The 20,780-nt window shown below is 42.6% G+C and overlaps 1 protein-coding gene across 2 annotated transcripts in view; it reads left to right on the forward strand.

The window, feature by feature from the left end:
- LOC118785582 (probable phospholipid-transporting ATPase IH) overlaps nt 1–20,780 on the forward strand; it is a 61,183-nt gene that overhangs the window by 10,144 nt on the left and 30,259 nt on the right. For both annotated transcript variants that reach the window (XM_036540361.1, XM_036540362.1), the window contains exons 2-4: nt 18,524–18,646; nt 19,080–19,169; nt 19,336–19,416. In XM_036540361.1, the coding sequence (XP_036396254.1) occupies nt 18,524–18,646; nt 19,080–19,169; nt 19,336–19,416 (294 nt within the window). The remainder of the gene's footprint in view (nt 1–18,523; nt 18,647–19,079; nt 19,170–19,335; nt 19,417–20,780) is intronic.

A 20,780-nucleotide genomic window follows, 5' to 3' on the forward strand; every position in this document is an offset into this window, starting at 1 on the left:
AGGCTGGTTGGAGAAACCACGTTAAGCAGGAGGGAGGTTGGTTGATGATCACAATTAAGACGTCAGTTCATGATTAAAAAGAAGAGCAGAGATGTTAAGCTCTGGAAGATAGTTTATCACCTTGATTTTGTATTTGGACATGAGGATTGAAAATTTGAAAGGAGCACAAGAAAAATGTCTTCACATACTTGACCAAATGATGTGCAGGTCTTAAAATTATCAATCACCACTGACTCTTGATGTCAGCCATACATAATGCATTCAGTGTGAGTGATGCTCAATACACAGCATCTTTGTCTGACAAATATTACTGTTACTAATGATGAGCTGAAGTCTGTTTAATGAAGACATCTGGATGTCACTTCTGATGCCTCTGGTCCACACTTGACAAATGGAAATTCCCCTTTATCACAGAGACAATATGATTAGTTTATGATAGCACAGTACCTCAATCCTCTGATTCTAATCTCGGTTAATCAGTATTCTTAAGTAGCAGTTCCTCTCTCCAACATTTCCAACTTATTCATGTTTCAGCCTTTTTATCATTATGACAGACATGAGTGTGATCTCGTAAATTGCATATTTAAATGGCTGTTGTTGTACTGTGTGTGTCTGTCACTGTGCCTTTTAAAATCAAACTTTATTGTGTAATTGTATTATATTGACAGGAAAAGAAGTGAAAATCTCCTGATCATTACCGAGTGAGACATGAAAGAGAGACAAGTGATGGACCTGGAAGTGATTTATCTCATTATTAAAAACACTGCATCATTATTTTTCTGCTTTGTTAGAACACGCCTACACAGAGAAACATTCATGAAAAACCTGTGAACAGAAAGAATCTTTGAAATTTTGAGAGCAGACTTATAAAAAGTAGGGGTCCAGCAGACATCCTTATGCCATAGTAAAACATCCTGGTAGATTAGGCATCAATAAAGGCAAGGAGAAGCACTACTGAATGACTTTGAAATGGGCAGACTGTGCTCTGCTCTTGAGTCTATTATGTCTACCTCAAACTCTAGTTCCTGAAAATGATGAGGGACAAAAATGATACTTTTAATAAAATATGTCTTACATGAACCTTACCATTTTCCCTGGCCAGGAGCCTTTTATAAGGTGCCAGCAGTGAATTCTGACTCTGTATTTACAGGTTAACAGGCCTTCCAAAGAATCCCCTCAATAGTCCAAAGCCCTATTCATAGCCTTATAATCAAGTCCCTCTTGGTTCCTTGTTTTACAATCAGGTTATTGAAAGATACCCAGAATGAAACTTTGTTGGAATTATTTAAGGAAAGTGGGTTCTTGCTGAGTAATTTTTCTCTGCATGTCATGCAGTGGTGAATTTATTCAGGGTGTCCACAGTTGATGGAAACATTTGCTAAATCTCTGCCACAGTTTTTTGCATGTAGGGTGTTTTATTTTTTGCTTCAGTGTCCCTGTAGGTTCCTGCAGGGTTTGTTATATGTGGACTGTGTGACAGGCATCTTAGGTTTGTGAGAAGACCATTTAGTGTGATCAGGTCCCATGAAAAACCTTCTTAAATAGTTAAGGTAGTATTTTGAAACTTGAAACTTGAAGTGTGGGTTGTGCCCTCTTGTGGGCCTTTACTTTGCCTTTATTTTACTCAGAGCTTTACTGACTTGATTCCTGCCAGAGTGCCAGGGTACTACCCAGGAGATGACACAGCTGATGTCAGGTGTCAACACAATGGTGCAGACAGATTGCTCTTGCTAGAGCCTGTATGTGCCCCATTGACATTACACACAGTGAAGCCGAGATGCAGATCACATGAGGGCCTAGAGGACGCTAGATGTTGTCTCACTCTTTCCATAACCCTAACCCGCTTGAAAAAATACCGTTGTAGAGAAGCAAACTAGTAAGCTCAGAATCTGAAACTCAACTGCTCTGTTCTGACTGAACCAGGATCAGAGGCTGACAGCAAAGCTAAGCTTTGATGGAGATTAGGTCTCAATCCCCTGGTAATTGGCTCTCTGGATGACTGTGGGCCATGGTGCCCTCGACCTCTGTCTCTGAATCTTGGCACTGTCTGTGTTGGGCTGGCGAAGGAAAAAAGTTTCAGTGCCTCTTTGACAAGGACACCATCTGAAATAGACACATCTCTGTTTCAGACCGACCTTTAGTGGAGTTGATACTGAATTCAGTAACATGTCCTGCAGGTCAGCTCCTCTTCTGACTCCTTGTGCTTTCTTTCCCTTGTACCCTCATGCTTGTGCGTGTTTACCTGTACTGGGATCCAGGTGCCCTTCAGAGCTATGCTAAGCTAACAACTTAGCTGACTCTTCTGGTGTGAGTAACATCACTTGAATAACTCATGTCTGATTTGACACCTCTGGGGCTGGAGCTGGCAGGCAAACCTCTGTATCATCATTAATATGCGTGGAAGTAATATTGGTGGCATTGTGTCAAAGTGGATACTGCTGTTAGCTCCCTTCCTTCTCAATCTGGGTTTGCAACTTGTCTAGTGGGGCTCCTGTTGGTACTTAGGTTTCTATCCATAGGCGTAGGACACACTGTGTGTGTGTGTGTGTGTGTGTGTGTGTGTGTGTGCCCTGTAATAAATCGGTGTCCCATCCAGGGAATGATGCTCCCCCATGCCAGCTGGGTTTGGCCCGGGCTCACTTTGACCTTTTTCAAGATAATGCAGCTGCTGAAAATGGAGAAGTGCATGAAAGCAGTGTAAAGATGCTTGTATGTTTCTTTCCTCTGTACTGTATCCACCTCTGCCTTTAACTTTGCCACATTAATGTGAAATGTTAATTAGGTCAATAAAACCATTTTTGTAAATATTTGTGATGGCTGAACTCCTGAACTGGGTGTGTGACGGAATAATGGACCACTTGCTTTTAAGTGTAAATCAAGGTTAAGGACAACTTCATTTAATACAGGAATAGTAATCATGCTGTTATCAGTGATGCCAGCACTGGAAAAAAATCAGTCTATAATGAACTACTGCACTGCTTGAGGTGCGCAAGAGACCATATAGTCAGCGCGATGAACGATAGAGCTCTTAGAAATGCTGTGAATGCAAACTTGTATCAGCATTCTGTCTTCCTCTCTGTGAGTCTGGAGTGACCTGCATCCTTCCAATTGGGGAAATGGGAAGCCTGCACCCCAGGAGCAAACAGGGACTTACAGTAAGTCAGCAAGGGAGCATGTGACAGGGCTGCAATCGGGAAATCAAGTGGGCGGACCTATAGCGTATGCTGAGGAACCTACAGCTTATGCTGAGGAGTTTGAGGAAACTGTGGATCAATGTATCCTTATCATTAAGGCAGCTCAAAATTGCTTCAAATCAAATCGAATTGCTGCAAAAAAAACACCTCAAGTGAAGTGAGATTTGCTTGGCCTGAGCTGTTTTGTTAAAAATCCATCTGCATTCTGTGTTGATATGCAGAGTATTCTGGTAATGTTTTCCCTGGAAAAGTTCACTTCTGTGAAATAAAGAAATGGCACACAATGAGCCCACAAATATTCTGCACAATACAGAACAATACTTTGATTGGTACAGTCACAATGAAATGCTCCAGGTCTTTATAGAACGTCTGTGAGAAGAGAAGTCGGGTCAGGATCAAGGGGAAACAGTTTGAAAATACAAGTAAAAACAAAACCAAACATGATAAATCTGTGTGTTGCAGGATAGCAAAAGCACAGGTCTGCAAACAGAATTCACACTCAGAAGATGACAAAAAATTCCTCTTTTCTGAAGTGGCTATTTATCTGTGCTACAAATAGATAGATGAATGTGCATTATGATGCCCAAGAGTAAGTGAGTCACCAGATTAGCTTTCCCCCAGTAGACACTAATTAAGGATAACCAGGGTAATTAGACTGCTTCCACCGCTACACACCAGGCAGGCATACAGTTCCCTTGGGTCATTCTATTTCCACACCATTACCCTCAGGTTCACTCCATTTCTACAATAACATGAAGGTTGTGATCGGACTGTGACCTAACCTGTCATCCTGTGACCTGTTCACACCTCAGGGTGCATATTGCTGTGATCTGAGCAGAGTAGATAGGGCGGCATATGGAGACTGGTACTCATTATACCACACGTGATGCTGTGAGATGTCATTGAATCTTGTGTTAATGTCCTGGGAAAAAGACAGTTAGTGATGTTGGTAGACATGCAGTTCACTTCTCACTTTGTTAATTTGGTCCTCTCTCCCATTGACTGTTGAGTCACAATTTAGTCAAACCAAACTAAGATGGGGAGCCGAGCACTGTGAGCAATCACTGAGTGCTGAGTGAGAGCTTTGCAGTGCAGTTTGCCTCTCTTAGCCCGTGGGCGGGGTATTATTTATTGGTGCTGGACAGCTTTGAGGGCAGAGGCAACACAGATTTTGCCCCCTGCTCATAAGTGTAACTGTGCCACCTGAGACTCTTGAGGTGACTCTGGCTGTATATTTCTTCCACCTGGCTGTCGTGATTCGTTAAGGACAGACTGGAATGTACTCACCACTCGGAGCACCAAAAATCAGAGGACGTACCTGCTGTTGTTGTACACGTACACACATTGTCTCGGTGGAGTATATGACTAATGTGATCAAGAGGTTTTGTAGTTGCATGGGACCTCACAGCCAAAATTAGCAGGAGTGTGTCCTGAATTAGAACACAGGGAGGCTGCCATTACAATAGCAAGTATGCAACCTGAGAGCCTCGCATATCTCTCTCTCATGCTGGCCTGAGTGAATGGTGTGTGGGAGGCCTGATGGTGCACTTTGTTACAAAACTATTGCTTGTCTGATCTTATTGATATCCCTCCAATAGAGTCCTGTTTCACTCCTCCAAAAATCTTCATTAAAGGGAAATTCAAGCTTGATGTTCTTGTTCTTGCCACCCAGTGGTGATTTTCAAGATTTAAGGGCTATTAATGAAGCCACAGGGATAAATGATGATTGATCACAGAAATACATAGTGAGGAAACTCAGAATGTAGTGATTCGCTAAAAATGAGTGGAGAGAGAATATCAAGCATGCATTTCTAAGTAAGATGTACAATATCTTGTGCTATTACAGTAACAAATGATAAATCATAATCCTTGTTGTACTTATTATTCTATCTTTGGTTTCACTTTTGAACCATTGCATTGGCGCTTTAAACACAAATACACACAATATCAGTTTCTGCTTCAATATCCATGCACATTCACATACACATCATTCAGAATGACGGTTCACTGATAGTAAAGCCAGGGCTTGTTTAAATAGCTATTAGAAGCTCTTGATAATTTATTAATAATATTATTTTCGCAGGTGCAAGGTTCTGTTGCCCTCTCATTCAGAAAGATACTTGCTCTTTGTATACCAAGCAGCTGATTGCCCATACCAGTTTACGTGTCTTCTCATTTCCTACCAAAATCCCTCAAATCCCTCATTATCTACCTTCAAAGTTCATTCAATCAGTGAAATTTAATGTAACATAATAAGATGTACACAGGATAGTGCAGCTGTGTATTTAGCTGTTTTGCCAATGGAAAGTTATGCTTATAACATTGTGTTCTATGAGTGAACACCTTGCCTTATTATCTGCTATGTGCATGTTTCTCCCTAGGTTTTGGGAATGATAGGCAAATTTCCCAACCAAGAGTTAGTAACAGAAATAATGGCTTTTTTGTTTTTGAGTGACACTCAGAATTGACTCAAGGACATGATTTTCTTTTTTGCAGTATATTGGGGGAAACAAAAATGTTTTTTTTTTTCCTTCGTCTGTTTACTGTGGTTGTAAAAACCTGATGTCGTGAAGAGGAGGAGGAAAATAGTGGCACAGCTGGATTAGTAGTTGCATAATGTTAAAATCACATTAGGACTACACTCTCCATCAATGGGAATGACATCCCCTGAGGCCTTACAGGACCTCATTAAGCCTGATTACACTGTTAGACTGAGGGGGAGGGGTCTGTGGGTGTTGGTAAGGGGGTCGAAAACAATAGTATTAAGGTGTGGGGTGATTAGTGCGGTATTAATGTAAAGCCTTGCCTGTAGCTGAAGAAGCGAAGGACAGAAAAGTGCGGAAGCTCGGAACTGTCTTTACAAGTCCAAAGGAATATGTACTTGCATCCCTGTGGTATTAACGCTGGGGTGATGAGTGTGAGGATGAGGTTTGATAAGTGTGGTTTTATGGTGTGGGAAGATGAGTGTGTGAGTAGGACTTTAAAAGGGCACTGTTAAGAAGGGGTGGGAGCATTGATGTGGCATGGCATTCCCACACTTGATGCTCTAGCGTGAGGGATGGATCCAGAACGCACTTTTGGATAAGCTTGCGTTGGACTGATTGGAAACCAGGAACTGGCGCAGCCAGGATGTTATGTAACACAGATATACTAGGGGATCAACAGAGCTGTTGGCCTGATTGGGGCTGTGTACCATGTGGGACGAGGTGGGGCTGCTCTGAATGAGTAGTGTGTCGTGGAGGCTCTTGTGATGACATCTTATGCTGTTGCCAAACACCTCAGCAAAGTATTTGAAGGAATGGAAAAAACATGTATTCCCCATGAACCAAAGCATTGCATCAACCTGTTGTTCTTTCCACCTAAAGCATAGCAATTTATGTAGGATTAAGGTGCCTGCTAAATCTGATTAGGCTAATTGCTATATGCAAAAGCCAAGAGGGAAGCAATCAGACTTCCAACAGTGAATGTCTTTTCTTGGCTAACTGTAAATGTGTGGGATCGTGAACCTTTAAATTATGGAGTTGTAAAGTAACTGTCAATATTGTTTAAGGACAAGAGATTTGCATTGTGCTTTACATTGAGGAAGCTTGTATTCTTCATGCATGAGAGGTCTCATGGCCTAGTAGCTGTTTAATCGATTTTTCTCAAGAAGAGGTTGTCTGGCTGGAATGGTCCATCACATTGGATGAATGTTTTCAGTCATTTCAGTCAGTTTGCTCCCTGTTTTGGAGATGCATGTGACTCCGAACAAAAAGTCCAACACACGTGTCATGTCTCTCAAGCCTGGTATTACTGTGACTATTTAATATGGATGGATTGGGGAAACCAATTCTGATCTGTGCTGTCAGCTATGAATTTAGTGTGAGGAGCTGGGGTGGGAATGTAGCAGCAGCTGTAGATGAGGATCATGGTGATGAAAGTAATGGTGACGCATATTATGAGTCTGTGTACCTCCTGTTCTGTGCATTTCCTCCATGGTACGGAAGATAATGACATTAATACTGCCGGATGGACTACAGACTGATGTAATTATGAAGCTGGTTCTACATTTGTACTGAGTAACAGTCTGTCAGTGTTTGTGGAACACAGCACCTTAACTCATCTCTGTCCCTGACCTCTGCATTGAGTCCTACATTGTTGAGAAAATCCATTTAAATCGAATGACTGTCCCAGCTGTGGCTCTTTCTAATAACATATATAGAGATCAGATCCTAAAATCTTGAATGGAAAAATTACAAATCAGAAATGGGCTCATTATACTAACTAACCTCATTGTAGCTTTCTGTGAAGTCTGTAATTTTCCACCAGGTTAGTCCAGGTTAAGGGACTGAGGTTCAGGTGGAGGAGTGGAACAGTGGAACAAACAACAGGTAGTGTGTCACCAAGTCGGGGACCAAGACCAGACAAACACAGATATTTTCCACAGTTGCAACTTCAGCCAATCTACGTCATGTTAAGGATTCTGCCTTGGGTAACCAGGGCCAGTTGAAGGTTGGTGGCAGGTTGTCTGTTGCTTGAGGGTAAAGAGACTTTCTCTGAGTTTTCTAGAACCACATGTACCTGAATATTCTGCAGAAATGTCTAGGGTAGGAAGAGGGCAAAAATAGGTTATATTAGGTAGCTCATTAAGGGACTCAGACCCACTAATGTGAAATTAATGACAAATACCAGCTGTGAAGTTCTGATGCCCAAAGCCTTTAAGTGTACTTTCTCAGGTCAGAGCCAATAGGGTTTTGTGAGGTGCTTGTGGGACTAACAGAACTTTTAGAGCTAGGGGGTCTTTTGTAGAATGGAGCTGTTTTTCACTTCATCCATTCCTTATGGTGTCCCACAGTTTTACTGCATTGTCTCTCTCAGTTGTACACCACCACGTTCAAGAGGGACAGGGCAGATTGATAACCTCATTCTGTAAAGCTGTGCCTTGCTATGCGGAGCTTAGTCACATTTTCAAAACGTGACACTGAAAGCCCTGCCCACTCTAAAGGACCGGCAGGCTCACATGCTCATCTAGATTGAGTTCACGGGCAGCACTCTGGGTTTTAAGAGATTAGTTAATATCATCTGCATCTGCATCCACCCTACTCATTCTATCGGTCACTCCCATAACATCCTTGTATACACAGACTCCCTGCCACCGTGTTTTGAAAGCTGATTCTGTGCACAACTCCTCCTTTTCCAGGAGCGACAGATGATAAGCACCAGCAGAGCTCACGTGAACGAGCCTCAGAACCCAGAATCACAGGCATTCTTATACCCTCTCTGCTCCTGAAGTGAAGTGGGCTACTGGGAAGGCTTTTGGGAGTGTTGAGTCAGGCAGGCTGATATTTTTGGGAAGAATTCATGGGTGTGGAGGTTGAAAGCTCTTTCTTTCTGGAATGTGTGTTATGTGGTCTAGAGGGCTGAAAGGTTGAACCCCTGATCTAGGGAGTACCTTTTGTAATGTCATGACGACTCTCCTTGCTCTGGGTCATGTGGTGTAACTTACCTCGTTCTTGAAAGGTGAAAGAAGTAATTTTTTTCCAGCTATAATAAACTGTTCAGCAGTTCGAAATGGCTGAATACCTTCTTAAAATGGGTAAAAAAATTCTATCAGTGCTGTCTCTTTTTACATTAATTTAATAGTGCTACCACGCATGTTCAGACCATGATATTAGAAAAGATGGACAGTCAAGAGAATGCATACTCCTTACTGTCTGTCATGAGTGCTGTGGAGAGTTTAATCTGATTGGATGCTCTCTGCAAACAGCTGGCCGTGGCACGGCTGTGTGGGTGGTGGTGGTGGCGGTGGCGCATGGCTTCACGTTGATGTGGCGAATGTGGCAAAGCCTGTCCCACAGGGCAGTTTGTGCAGTTTGATTGCAGACAGTGTGAAGTGCTGACAGATGGAGGGCACAGCTCTGGCTTTAACTGACCCAGCCAACCCCCTGTGACAGAGCACCATTGTGAGTCATGGCACAGGCACTGGGATAATGTGGCTGTGAGCGACTCGCAGATACCTGAACTGACTGCTGGCATTTGACTAGCTGGTTATTAAAATGAATAGTGTGGTCCTCTGAGAGACCAAGAAACGAGAGAAGCATTCATAAAGCAGCTAGGCTGTTTAATTGGTTTGTGCTTGGTCCCAAAACTCAAAATCAATTTTTAGTTTCAATCAAATGTGCACGTTAAATGAACAGTTGCTGTGAAGCAAACTACTCATGCTGTTTTAGAGAATGGTCAAAATGGCACTAAAATCAGTTGTTGCCATTTTCTGTGTAGTTTGTAGCAAGTAACAGCTGATCAGGTAGACAGTAGCAGTAATTTCTCAGAGTGCATCAGCAGTGTAACTGTTGATTAATTCCCCTTACTGTTGTTGCTTTGCTGCCAAATGGCTAAGCGGCAATGGTAAGAGGAATTGATCAACGGTTGGAAAGGCAGGGAGACGAGAAACATAGAGGGATTTATTTGCCACGTGTTTTATGATTTGTGTGTTCCTACAGTTCTCTTTCCTTCTAGCGCGTTCCTTGTTTGACCTGTGGATGCCCAGAAAGATGTTTGCCAGCCCCAGAGATATGATATTGGCAGCAAACCTATTCTTGTATGGCTCTTCATAGCCTTATTGTAATACCCCACATGAAGTGATGACCTCACTGGACAAAAGTGATACCTATTGCCTTCCTCCTCTAGTAGACCTTCTGTTAGGTGCGATTGTGCAAAACGTCAGCTGAATGCTACTACCCCTAGAACATATTGAGAACAGATTAGTCATTACTTCAAAAACTGTAAATTTAGAAATGATTATATCAGCTGATGCGTTCACAGCAAGCCAAGGGGGGGGGCTTTGTATTTAAAAGGCATGCAAAAAGCAGGGATATTTAGAGATGAACACCAGGTGAAGGAGTGGGCAGGCCATATGGCACCTTCAGCTGACTCCCCACTCACAGAGAAGAGTGCTTCAGTATCAATGCAGGGCTTGATGTAACCGGAGAATGTGATGTTTCGGGTGTTTCTATAAATGACCATGGCAGTGAAAACAGCAACTTTGGTCAAATACAGAAGACAGTATTGATTTTTCTATTATTATTTTCAATGCTGTTTTCCTTCCCTAGCTATAAATACGCTTGGGTACGGTGTCCAGACCCAGAACAATTATGACTGAAAATAGTATAGTGTTGCTTTTAGCTGGCTGTCCTCTGACTAAACAGCATTACTTTTATTTGATTAAGTGCAGACAGTGCATGATGTATTGCTTTGTGGGGAGAAAGGCTGAATGCTGAAAGCTAATCAATTTGGAAGAAGACTGAGCTTAGCACCCTGTGGATCAACGGATTCTTTAGTGAGGCTATCTGAGGGAGCAAAACACGTCACAGAAAAAAGCCAAGTATCACTCATAATATTAGTTAATGTGCCAAATATTAATGAGGGTCTTTATCCTTCTACTGAGCTTGTTTGGAAATCTACCAATCTTAACATGCTTTTTTGGATGTTCCTCTCTGTATGTAAACAAAGTCTGTTACCCCAGAGAGAGGCTGTTATGTCTTATCGGTGTGTGTTGACTGCATTCTCAATCAGCATATGCTACTGTGCCCCTGTCCGACCTTAGGCTTCAGAGCTCATGATTTTTACAGTAGGATTCTTATAACGTTTCCTGTCATAACTATTGCAGTTTGATGTTCACAGTCGATTTATGGAGGTTGCAAAGGGGAATTCAGCCAAGAAAGATAGTTAACTAAGTACTCACATTATGATTTAGGCAGGTTTTACTGAAGTTCTTGTTAGAGTTTGGCACGTGCTGCTGAAATTTTAGTTTTACCAAATAACAGTGGAATCTGAACAGTAGAAGCTGCTAGTGAAATTATAGCAGGCCTGTCAGCGATTTATCCAAATTATGTTCAGTGTCTGGTTTTACAAGCTGTGAGGGACAGGCTGCAGCCAATGAAAAATAACCCTTCAATAACATTGTTTGTCAACAAGAAACTGTTTTCTTTAAACTGTTTCCTGTAGAAATATAGCAAGAAGCAACAAATATACATGGAGTAACAAAGATGCAAAGTATATTAGTGCCAACCTGCAAATACATGCTGGACAGAAGGAATGCATTATGTTGTGGTAAGAATGAGGGTTTTTTGATCAATGTGCAGAAATATCACAACAAACAATGGAAACATGTTAAGTAGAGATAAATGTCTTGGCATCTTGACTGAAATGCCAAACAATCTCTTTGCCAAGCAGTCTCTCTCCCTCTCATTCAAGACTTTCCCTCTGATGTGAGCACAGCATCTATTCAATGTAACATTTGCATTCATCATTAATTTGTGTGAATGTCAAATTTATTCTTATAAAAACCTGAACTGTTTAAGAAGCAAAAAAGCGTCATTCTTATTTAAATGTGTCCCTCAGTTTTTGTATAGGATAGGGTCTTGTGTTCAGAGAAATATGTTGAGTGTATGTGGCTTCACAGTACATTATTTAATCCATTTTGACTTTTTCTGTGAGGGCTTAGGCCGCTTATGTTCAGTCCATAATGTGTTATTGCCGCTAGATTTTCACTGCAATTGAGGGGACGTCCCTAGACTGAAAGGTACAATACCAGGGATTGGCCCTGGATTTGACTGCTCGATCATCTGATCCTATGCCCTACCCATCAGTGACTTGCAGTTATCTTTAGACAAGCGGATGCGTTTAGCTTTGGATAAACAGTCACTCTGTCCCTGCCTCTTCAGCCAGACGCCGCAGCGGAGCCTGCAGGTTTAGACTTACTTGGTTATGCAGTGAGCCATATCTCTTCTTGTCATCAGTGCTATTAGTGTGGCTGTGGAAAAAGAGCCACAAACCCTATATCTGTGTCTACTTCTCTCCTGCTCTTGCTCCCCTCTCTCTCTTCCACTTTGTTTCTTGCCCTTTTTCCTAATCCCTGGTCTGTCTGTCTTCCTCTCGGTATGCCATAGAGTTCCACTCCCTCTGTGGACTGCACCCAAATCCAAGAGGCTTCGGCATGCATGACGTGTATTTTTATCAAGCCACCGAATGCCTGCTCATTGAACCATGGACAGAGAATAGAGCTCTCTGGCTCCTGGCCTCTCAGCCAGTTCATGCAAACCTTGTAACTGTCAGTCATGTCCTGGAAATGAAGGCTACATACCTAAAGGTTGGTTCAACCTTTGTATGGAGTAGTGTTTCCGGAACAAGGCTTGTACTGTAACTCGATGGTTGTAAATGCAAAATCTCATTGGAACATTTGAGCAAGGTGTGTTACCCCAAACTATTTCAGTGCCCAATTATTTCATTGCCTATGTAGTGCTGTAAACAGCCTATACTATACACAACACCTTTGTTAGGCAACCTAGTGTAAGGGCATATGTTAAGCACAAAAATAATGCCATAATATTTTCACCTATAATGTTTGTATGTAATAGAGACAGAAGATATGCCATGTGAGCCCCACTGTTGTATGTGATACAGGGATGCATAGCTATGAAAAGGAGCTGGCAGGGTGGACTGTGCATTCTTGGTTTAGCCTGACCACGGCACTGGAGCATTGCGATCTGAAATCATGGAGTGTGCATAGAGGAATGTGGAGTCCAAGTTACAGGTTACAGTCACTGTCAACTGCAATGCTTTCCCCTCTCCCAATGACAGATGTCCTCTCCAGTGCTAAGCTCCTCCCCTCCCTCCACAGACATGGGTTGAGAGGGAATCAAATGTATTTAAAGTGAAACAACATAATACTTGCAGTGTTCCCCAGTTTAAGTCAATCTCAGTTTCCCCATGTTTAACAAAATGTGGTTGATCTTCATTTTTGTCTTCCAAAGAAAGTAGGGGAAAGATTTTTCAAGTACAGTTATTAGCAGATATAACACCATCCAGTTTCACTTTCTGGTCATGCTAGAAAAAAAAAAAAACAGAAACAGCTACAGAAACCACCAACTTGATTTCTACCTTAAGTTTATGGTGTCAAATTGTAGAGTAGTTTAGGTGCCATGACTATAGTGTGACCTTTCTGTGACATCCTCAAGTGAAGAATTTGTCTGGTGGCAGGTGGCATAGCTACATAGAGCTGCTTTGATTTCCTTGGCATTTGATTACATACGATCATGTAAAGCAGTATCGTTGCACTTTTTTTTTTTTTTTTTAATATCTGTCAAACAATAATCTGTATGGTTTAAACCAGAGGAAATGTGTTACGTTACTAATGACCAGGAGTACTGGTCAGGGTAACAGGGTCAGGGTAATTTATTTTTAGGGTTATTTTTGTGGGTTGAGTCTTTGAAATGCATGTGGTTATTAAATAATAATCCTAATTGTGCCTGATCTCACTGATAAGGTGCAGATTCAAAGTTATATTGCTCACAGTTGCAGTATTATAACAGTTCCTTGTTCCAGAAACCAACATGAGCACTAGTAGTCATTTTCAGATTAGCTACTCTGGTCTATATGTTGTCTTTGATTTGGTGCTTTTGGCTTGATTCTTTTTGTCAGTCACAAGGATGGGTAGCTGTAACTTTGCATTTTTGTCCATTAATCCATGTCTCTATTGTCTCAGTATCCGTTGGTGCCCTCTGGATTATTTGGTGGACAGCACTGGTTCTTAGTTATCCAGCATGACATATCCATCCCAGACACCCTGTGGCTCACAGAAGCTGATCAGGTGGATTGACTCTCGGCATTATTGGCTTTAGGGATTATTTCTGACCATTACCTTCTCCGGGGTGGCTGTTGGATTCTCTGTCCATATGTTGTGTGTTGACTGTCTCTGCAGGAGGCAGAAAACTTGTTATTGTGATTCTCAGCTACCTTAATGATAATAATCGTATCAGTAATGATATCTGTGTTGCTTGGGTTTCAACATTGTGTACCTTCCACGCCAAGGGTTGGACTTAAGAAAATACAGTCACATTCTATTTCACTTTGCCTCCACTTTGCCAACACATGCTACATGACTGCTCATCTTAGTTTGATTTCAGTTGTTCTGACTCTCCAACCTACCTGAGTAAGGTCCCTCAAGTGGCATGATACTGACATGGACACACAACACAATCAAAACTGTTGTTAATAAATTGTTGCAGGTGATCTTTGCTGTGGAAGCCGTGCTACACTGATCTGGTGTAGTCAATGATCTGCCTCATAGCAGGTCCATTGTATGTAGTAAGCTGTCATCAAAATCATGGAGGATACTGGTATCTGCTTTCTTCTGGGTGGTGTGAGGGACCAGCTCCCTTAATGTGTGTAGAACTTAAGAGGAGACATAGCAATTGTATATTAATATATAGTAATATTACATTACCTTACAACATTATACAATTAAAGTATTCAATTATTCTTTTTAAAAAAACTACACAAGTTTCGATTACAGTAGGGTAGAAGACATTTGCTTTCCTAGAATTCTGTAAGCCTGTCATAGATGCTTCCTGGAATGAGCACTAGTCTCTGTTAGAGAAGCTGGGCCCAGTATGGATGTGCGTGGGTGTCAGAACTGGCAGTGCTTCAAGTCAGCCAAGCTGTTCTCCTTTACTCTTCCCATGAGCGCCTTACTGGGTCATCAATGAAAAATGACCAATATGTGAGGCTTATGATGCATTCTGCTCTGGCATCTCAGTTTAAGGAGCAGAACAAAGAGATCTTTTTCATGAAAAAAATACATCATTGACCTATGCAATAGTTTGTCTGTAGCCTTTAGATAATCAGCTAAAATATCTTTCTAAAAGTATTTGTCTGATACATTTAGATGCTGTTTTGAAATATGTATGTTACATTGAGATGCTTTGCTGTGGGAACCCTGCGCTTGACTGGCTTGTGGCGTCCACTAGAACTTGGCTCTTGGATGGACAGCAGTGTCGTCACGTCTGCTGGTGGACGGTGACTCCCTCGCCGAAGGGGTCTGAAACAATAGGATATTCATGGGGTAGTTCAGCAAATGGGAGCCCAAACAATGAGCCGGTCAGGGATATTCTGGCTTCATCCCGAACTGTGAAGCTGTGGCAGAAAAACAGAAGAACAGACTGTCATGGAGAGAGGGAAGGGCATGGATGGACATGATAGTGATGGGGCATTCCTCTAGAGGCAAATCTGCAGGATTTTACAACAGACAGTGTGGACAGTCACAGATATTGTTAGAAGAGCATTATGCAATAGACAAGTATGTGTTGTATTTCACTGTATTTCCCAATTCCTATTATAGTTAATCATTATTAGGTAGTTAAATGTGTTATATGGGGCTTCTCAGGATCTTTGTCACTTGCATGATATAAGGTAACCTTGGTTTCATGGATCATTTGATACCATGTAAACATTATGATAGAAAGTGATGCTAATGATATCATTATCACGGTCTATGCATATTTATGATGCAGGTATTTTGCCCTTGAATGATTATTGTTCAGCACTGTTTGCTAAATGCTAAAACAGTCACTGTTAAGTGCTGATGTTTTAGCACTATATTTCAAGTTCATTCTCTTTTACCATGTTTATGGCTGGTATTTGCTCATGTTCTTGTTATATGTGCTGCATGTGTCTTGTGCTTAATGTATCTGGCCATGACAAGCCTTGTAAGTCATTCTGTATAAGTGTGTCTGCCAAAGAAATGCACAGATATGAATAATGCATTGGGGTGGAGTTGATGATGGTTTCCAATTAGCTGAGGATAGCTGTACAGACCTGCATTCTGTCTTCTGTCAGAGACCATTGTCATTAGGAATGCAGAGATGAGAGAGTGGTGGTCTTCTGGTCTGAATTCAGCTTCCGAAATGTCCCACACCTGCACTTGGTCATTCTGTGCAGTGTTTGATAAATGTTTGCTATAATGTTAGTTATTCATTTAACCCCCCCCCCCCCCCCCCAAAAGACCCTGTAAGTAAACATTCTCTGGTCTTCCCATCATCATCTCTGGTGTCTCACCGGGTCTCCGCTCTCTGGTGGATCAGCCCACTGTGTACCTTAGTAACCTCACCCCAAGCTTCACAAGTTAACCCTGAGCCCGGTAGAGAAAACTGGGCCATTGAGTTCCCGAAAAACCCAATCCCATTCACTCTCCACGGATTACTGTCAGTCCCCATTACCGCGCAGGGGAGGGGACGCGGTGCAACGTGCTTGCGGTAGCCAGCTGCCAGGGAGCAAGTAAGCATGGTGGAGGGGAGCTTGAGTGTGTGCCGGTCAGAGTGATACTCGGAGGTGGGCAAACTGGTGCCAGTCACTTCAACTGGCGCGTGGTGCTGCCAGCATCCTCTTCCCATCTCTTAAAGTGGCAAGCGCTCCTCCAACAATGCATAGCAGCAGCAGCCTGGTGGTGCTGCATGGGAGTCTCAGGGCCTTGCAGCACAGAGGATTAGGGCTGATTGAGAGGGCTCAGCTCTCCCAGAACTCCACAGACCAGCTGTTACACCCACAGGGCATTAAGCTTCCTCACCGGAGGTGGGAATGTCACAGAAGGAGAAGGAGGAACGGAGAGGTAAAAAAAGGAGATATCAGCCACATCCCTTCCTAATCCCCAGTTTAATTTCTCAAACATGTATTGATTATAATGTTATACGATAAAGCCTCATTGGACTCCATCCCAGAAATGTCTGTCATGATGCTATGATTCTCTGATGAGTACAGACCCGTGTGGTTATGTAACAAAGATTGGAATAGCAGCATGGCATATTGTACCATAGTAAACTCTGTCCTTTTACCTTTATGCTGATGCGGACAATGCTAGTAGTCCCTGGAGACAGCTGCAGTGTGGGTCTTCTGCAGGTGTATTATTTATTTATTTATTTTTCATGGTTGGGAGTCAAATCTCTCTGTGAAACACAAGCGAGGGTTCCACTTCTCCACAAAGCCATGGTGTGACAGCTGTTGTACGTTACTATAGCAGACTATGGTTTATTCCCCATTTTGCAGCACTCGTCCTGGTATTGCTTTGCTCTAACATCATCTCTGGATTTGTATGTAAAGCTCAGCGAGTAAACAGTCGCAGTTGTTATGCAATTGCATAATCGCTAAACATGCGTCTTGCTCTGATGTAATCTCTGCTGCAGTGGGTGGAGGTTGAAACGGGGCTTGGGGTCAATGCTGGATCCTGCAGCTGCCACGCTGACCCCTCTCTCACATGGAGTCACTGATAACCCTGTAGGCGAGGATCTGTGATGCAGGAGTTCCAGAGAGCCTGTGCTCTGTATGGAGTGACCGTAGGAGGGCTTCATCTATGCAAAGAGCAACAGTGTCTTTGCAGCTTTCAGTGAAGGTGGCTGTTTAGTTGTGGCTTGCTTATCTCTTTAAGAATTCTCATGTATTGTAATGCTTCTGTATTCCTCATACCAATTGGAAAACAGCCAGAAAGGCTATCTACAAGGCTACTCATGAGTTCCAGGCACACTCTAGATACAGCAATAACTATCTCAGTCCTCAGACAATGCTTTCTTTATTTAGCACTGTCCATCTTCTGTCAACATTAAATGGCCCACAATAAAAGCTGTGGGCAAATGCTACAGAGGCATGTATCTCAGGAGCCCTTCACCCGAGTAACTCTACTTTAATTTCCAGCTACTGCCTAATTACATACTTTCCGCTGATAACTACTAGAACTGTGCAATAGTGGACACGTTATGCACATGTTTTGAATGCACACAGCGAAGTGTGCGGATCAGTGGAGGTGATCCTAATGATCAGGCAGTCATACAAATGTTTCACAAGTGAATAAATACATCTCTCTGTTTAATTGCCTAACACTGTTGAATGCACTTTAAGTCGCTCTGAATAAGAGCATCTGTCAAATGCATAGATGTAAATGTAAAAGTTGACCTACTACACCACATTAAAGCGGAGCGGAGCACAATCTGTATGTTGAGATTTGTCTGTGATTGTGTGGGAGCCTTTATCTCTGCCAGAGGGCACATAGAGATAGAATGGCTCTGTTCCATTCTTGATTCTGTACAGTTTCTATTCTGACTGTCTCCTGATTCATACCTCCATATCTCTTTCTATCGTTCCTTCAATTATATCTCTTCTTCACCCTCCCCCATTTTGTCTGCTCTCTGTCTCACCTTCCCTTTTGTCTCTTTCCCTCATTTCTCTTTCTCTCATGTCTCTTTCTCTCTCATTCTCCTGGCTGTCATCCCCTGTTCTCTCTCTCTCACGCACAGACTTTCTCCTTCTCTCTTTTCTGTTGGAAATAAAACAACATGCACTGTTTCAATCCATTCCACTGTACTGTTTCTTCATGTAGTCAATAAACATTTATTGATTGAGGACATGACAGCCCATTTTTTCATACATGCCAGACAAAAGTTCTCATGATTTTTAACTGTTGTCTTCTGACACCCCTGATCCTTACCTTGAGGTTCACCTCGGTACCGTCCTCCTCTTTTTGGCAGTGTGCTGGAGAAGAGAACTGGGTGGACAACAGGACAGTGTACGTCGGTCACCGACAGCCTCCCCCTGGAGCAGAGGCATACATCCCTCAAAGATACCCTGACAACAGGATTGTCTCCTCCAAGGTGAGTGCAGAGTGGTCTGATATCATCACAAACAGGCAGTGCTGATGGAGATGTGGGAGGGATCTTGTCAGCATATATTCAGTAGAGTTCTGTTAACTTTGTCCTCAGTAACACACTTCTGTTCTGCTAATACCTCTATTATAAATAAACAACAATCACTGTATAGTAGGTGATATCAATTTATGCCACCACCGCACTGTTAAAGACCGTATGATATAATAAGCAATGGTGGTGGGAATTTTTATTTCTTTCATTTGCCCATTGGTATGAGAAATCATTTTTAATGAGGTGGATGACCAGCTGACAATCTGGGTGTGATTGAACTGCACTTGCCTTCATTCTGTGAGAGTTTGTATGTGGAGATGTCTCCAGGTGTTCAACCTCTTAGAAACTGTCAGATTAACCATATTATCTCTGTGTTTCTGTCTCACAGTATACCTTCTGGAATTTTGTACCGAAGAATCTCTTTGAGCAGTTCAGGAGAATAGCAAATTTCTACTTCCTCATCATATTTCTTGTTCAGGTATCTTTGTTCAGCTATCATTGTTCAGATGTTGAGGTAGCTGTTGTTCACATGAGATCAGTTCTTTCTTCAGTACATTAATGCTGCTGTACTTGTTTGAGCTGAAGTCTTCAGAGTCAGTAACAATGCTTCTCCCTCTGTCCCCGCTTCTTTCCTTCCCACGTAGCTCATCATCGACACACCCACAAGTCCCATCACCAGCGGACTGCCCCTCTTCTTCGTCATCACTGTCACTGCCATCAAACAGGTGACATGCCACCAACATTGCCTAACACACTCCCTTACACTCAGTCACTCAATCACTCACTCATACACACACACACACACACACACACACACACACTCACACTCACAGGAGGGGGATTCTGCAGATGGCTGCATGTGTAGCAGGGAGGAGGCCCTTGGAGATGAGGAGTGTGTCCTGATTTGCGGAGCTTTGATCCAGATCCTGTATCCTGTTCTGGAGCAAAGAGCATTCATGACCCATTGAGTGCTCTATCAGAGGGGGCTCCACCTGAAGTGCCACTCTGTCATATGGACAGGGAACTAGAATCCCAGGCTATGGAGACACATTTGATGACCCCAGGGGAGCCACATCTCAAGCAACATAACTCCTTCATGAGATTCTATAATAAATGAATAAGTGTCCAGCACCATCTAACCTGTTCTGAACCTCATTGCCCACCATTCTGAAGGCCGCATTTAAAAAGCTGCCACACAGATGTCCTGTGGAAGTTTTCATTTTGGAGTGCAGGTGGTAGTAACCTAGTAACCACTGCAGTGCTGCATGTGGAATAGTGCCTCCCTTGAAGGAACTGACAGTGCCTTCCTTGGTACTGCTTCTAGTGTTTCTGTGCGTGCATATGTCAGACACAGTGATTGGAGCTTTCACAACAGGGTCCCCATGCTTAATGAACTGTGCTGTGCGCAGACAGTGACAAGACGCTGTCACACTTATTGTCCACTGTTTCTGTTGCACTCAACAGTACAGAGATGCCATGTTTGAAGGAGGTCACATGTTGAGCGTATGGTCACATTTGGCTTCATTAGCTGCATGTTTTGATAAGCAGTGAGCTGGTGCTGATGAGTCCATGCGTGGACAGATGACAAGGTTGTGGTCACAGTCAGTTGGGGAAGAAATTGTGAGGTAGTGGGCAGCAGTGTAGCATAGTGGTAAGAAGCAGGGGCAGCAGTGTAGCATAGTGGTAAGGAGCAGGGCTTGTAACTGAAAGGTTACAACTGCCAGTTCGATTCCCTGATGGGGCCCTGCTGCTGTACCCTTGGGCAAGGTACCAGAATTGTCTCAGTAAATATCCAGCTGTATAAATGGATAAAATTGTAACCAATTTCAGTTGCTCTGGATAAGAATGTCTCCTAAATGACAATAATGTAATATAATGTAATGTGGAGGTCATGAGTGAGGAAACGTGGCCATTTGCATGTATGAAGAGGTGGGGAGTTGTTAGCTTGTATGTGGACATTGTATTGAGGCAATTATGTGATTTTATGTGTGAGCAAGTGAAGTGTTTGTGGTCGTGTGGAAAGAGATTTCATCTCAGTGTGGTTTTGTACTTTTAGAGTTGAATGATGAGTTTAGTTTTTGTTTGGATT

Source organism: Megalops cyprinoides, chromosome 11, assembly GCF_013368585.1.
Source record: "Megalops cyprinoides isolate fMegCyp1 chromosome 11, fMegCyp1.pri, whole genome shotgun sequence".
NCBI classification, from domain to species: domain Eukaryota; kingdom Metazoa; phylum Chordata; class Actinopteri; order Elopiformes; family Megalopidae; genus Megalops; species Megalops cyprinoides.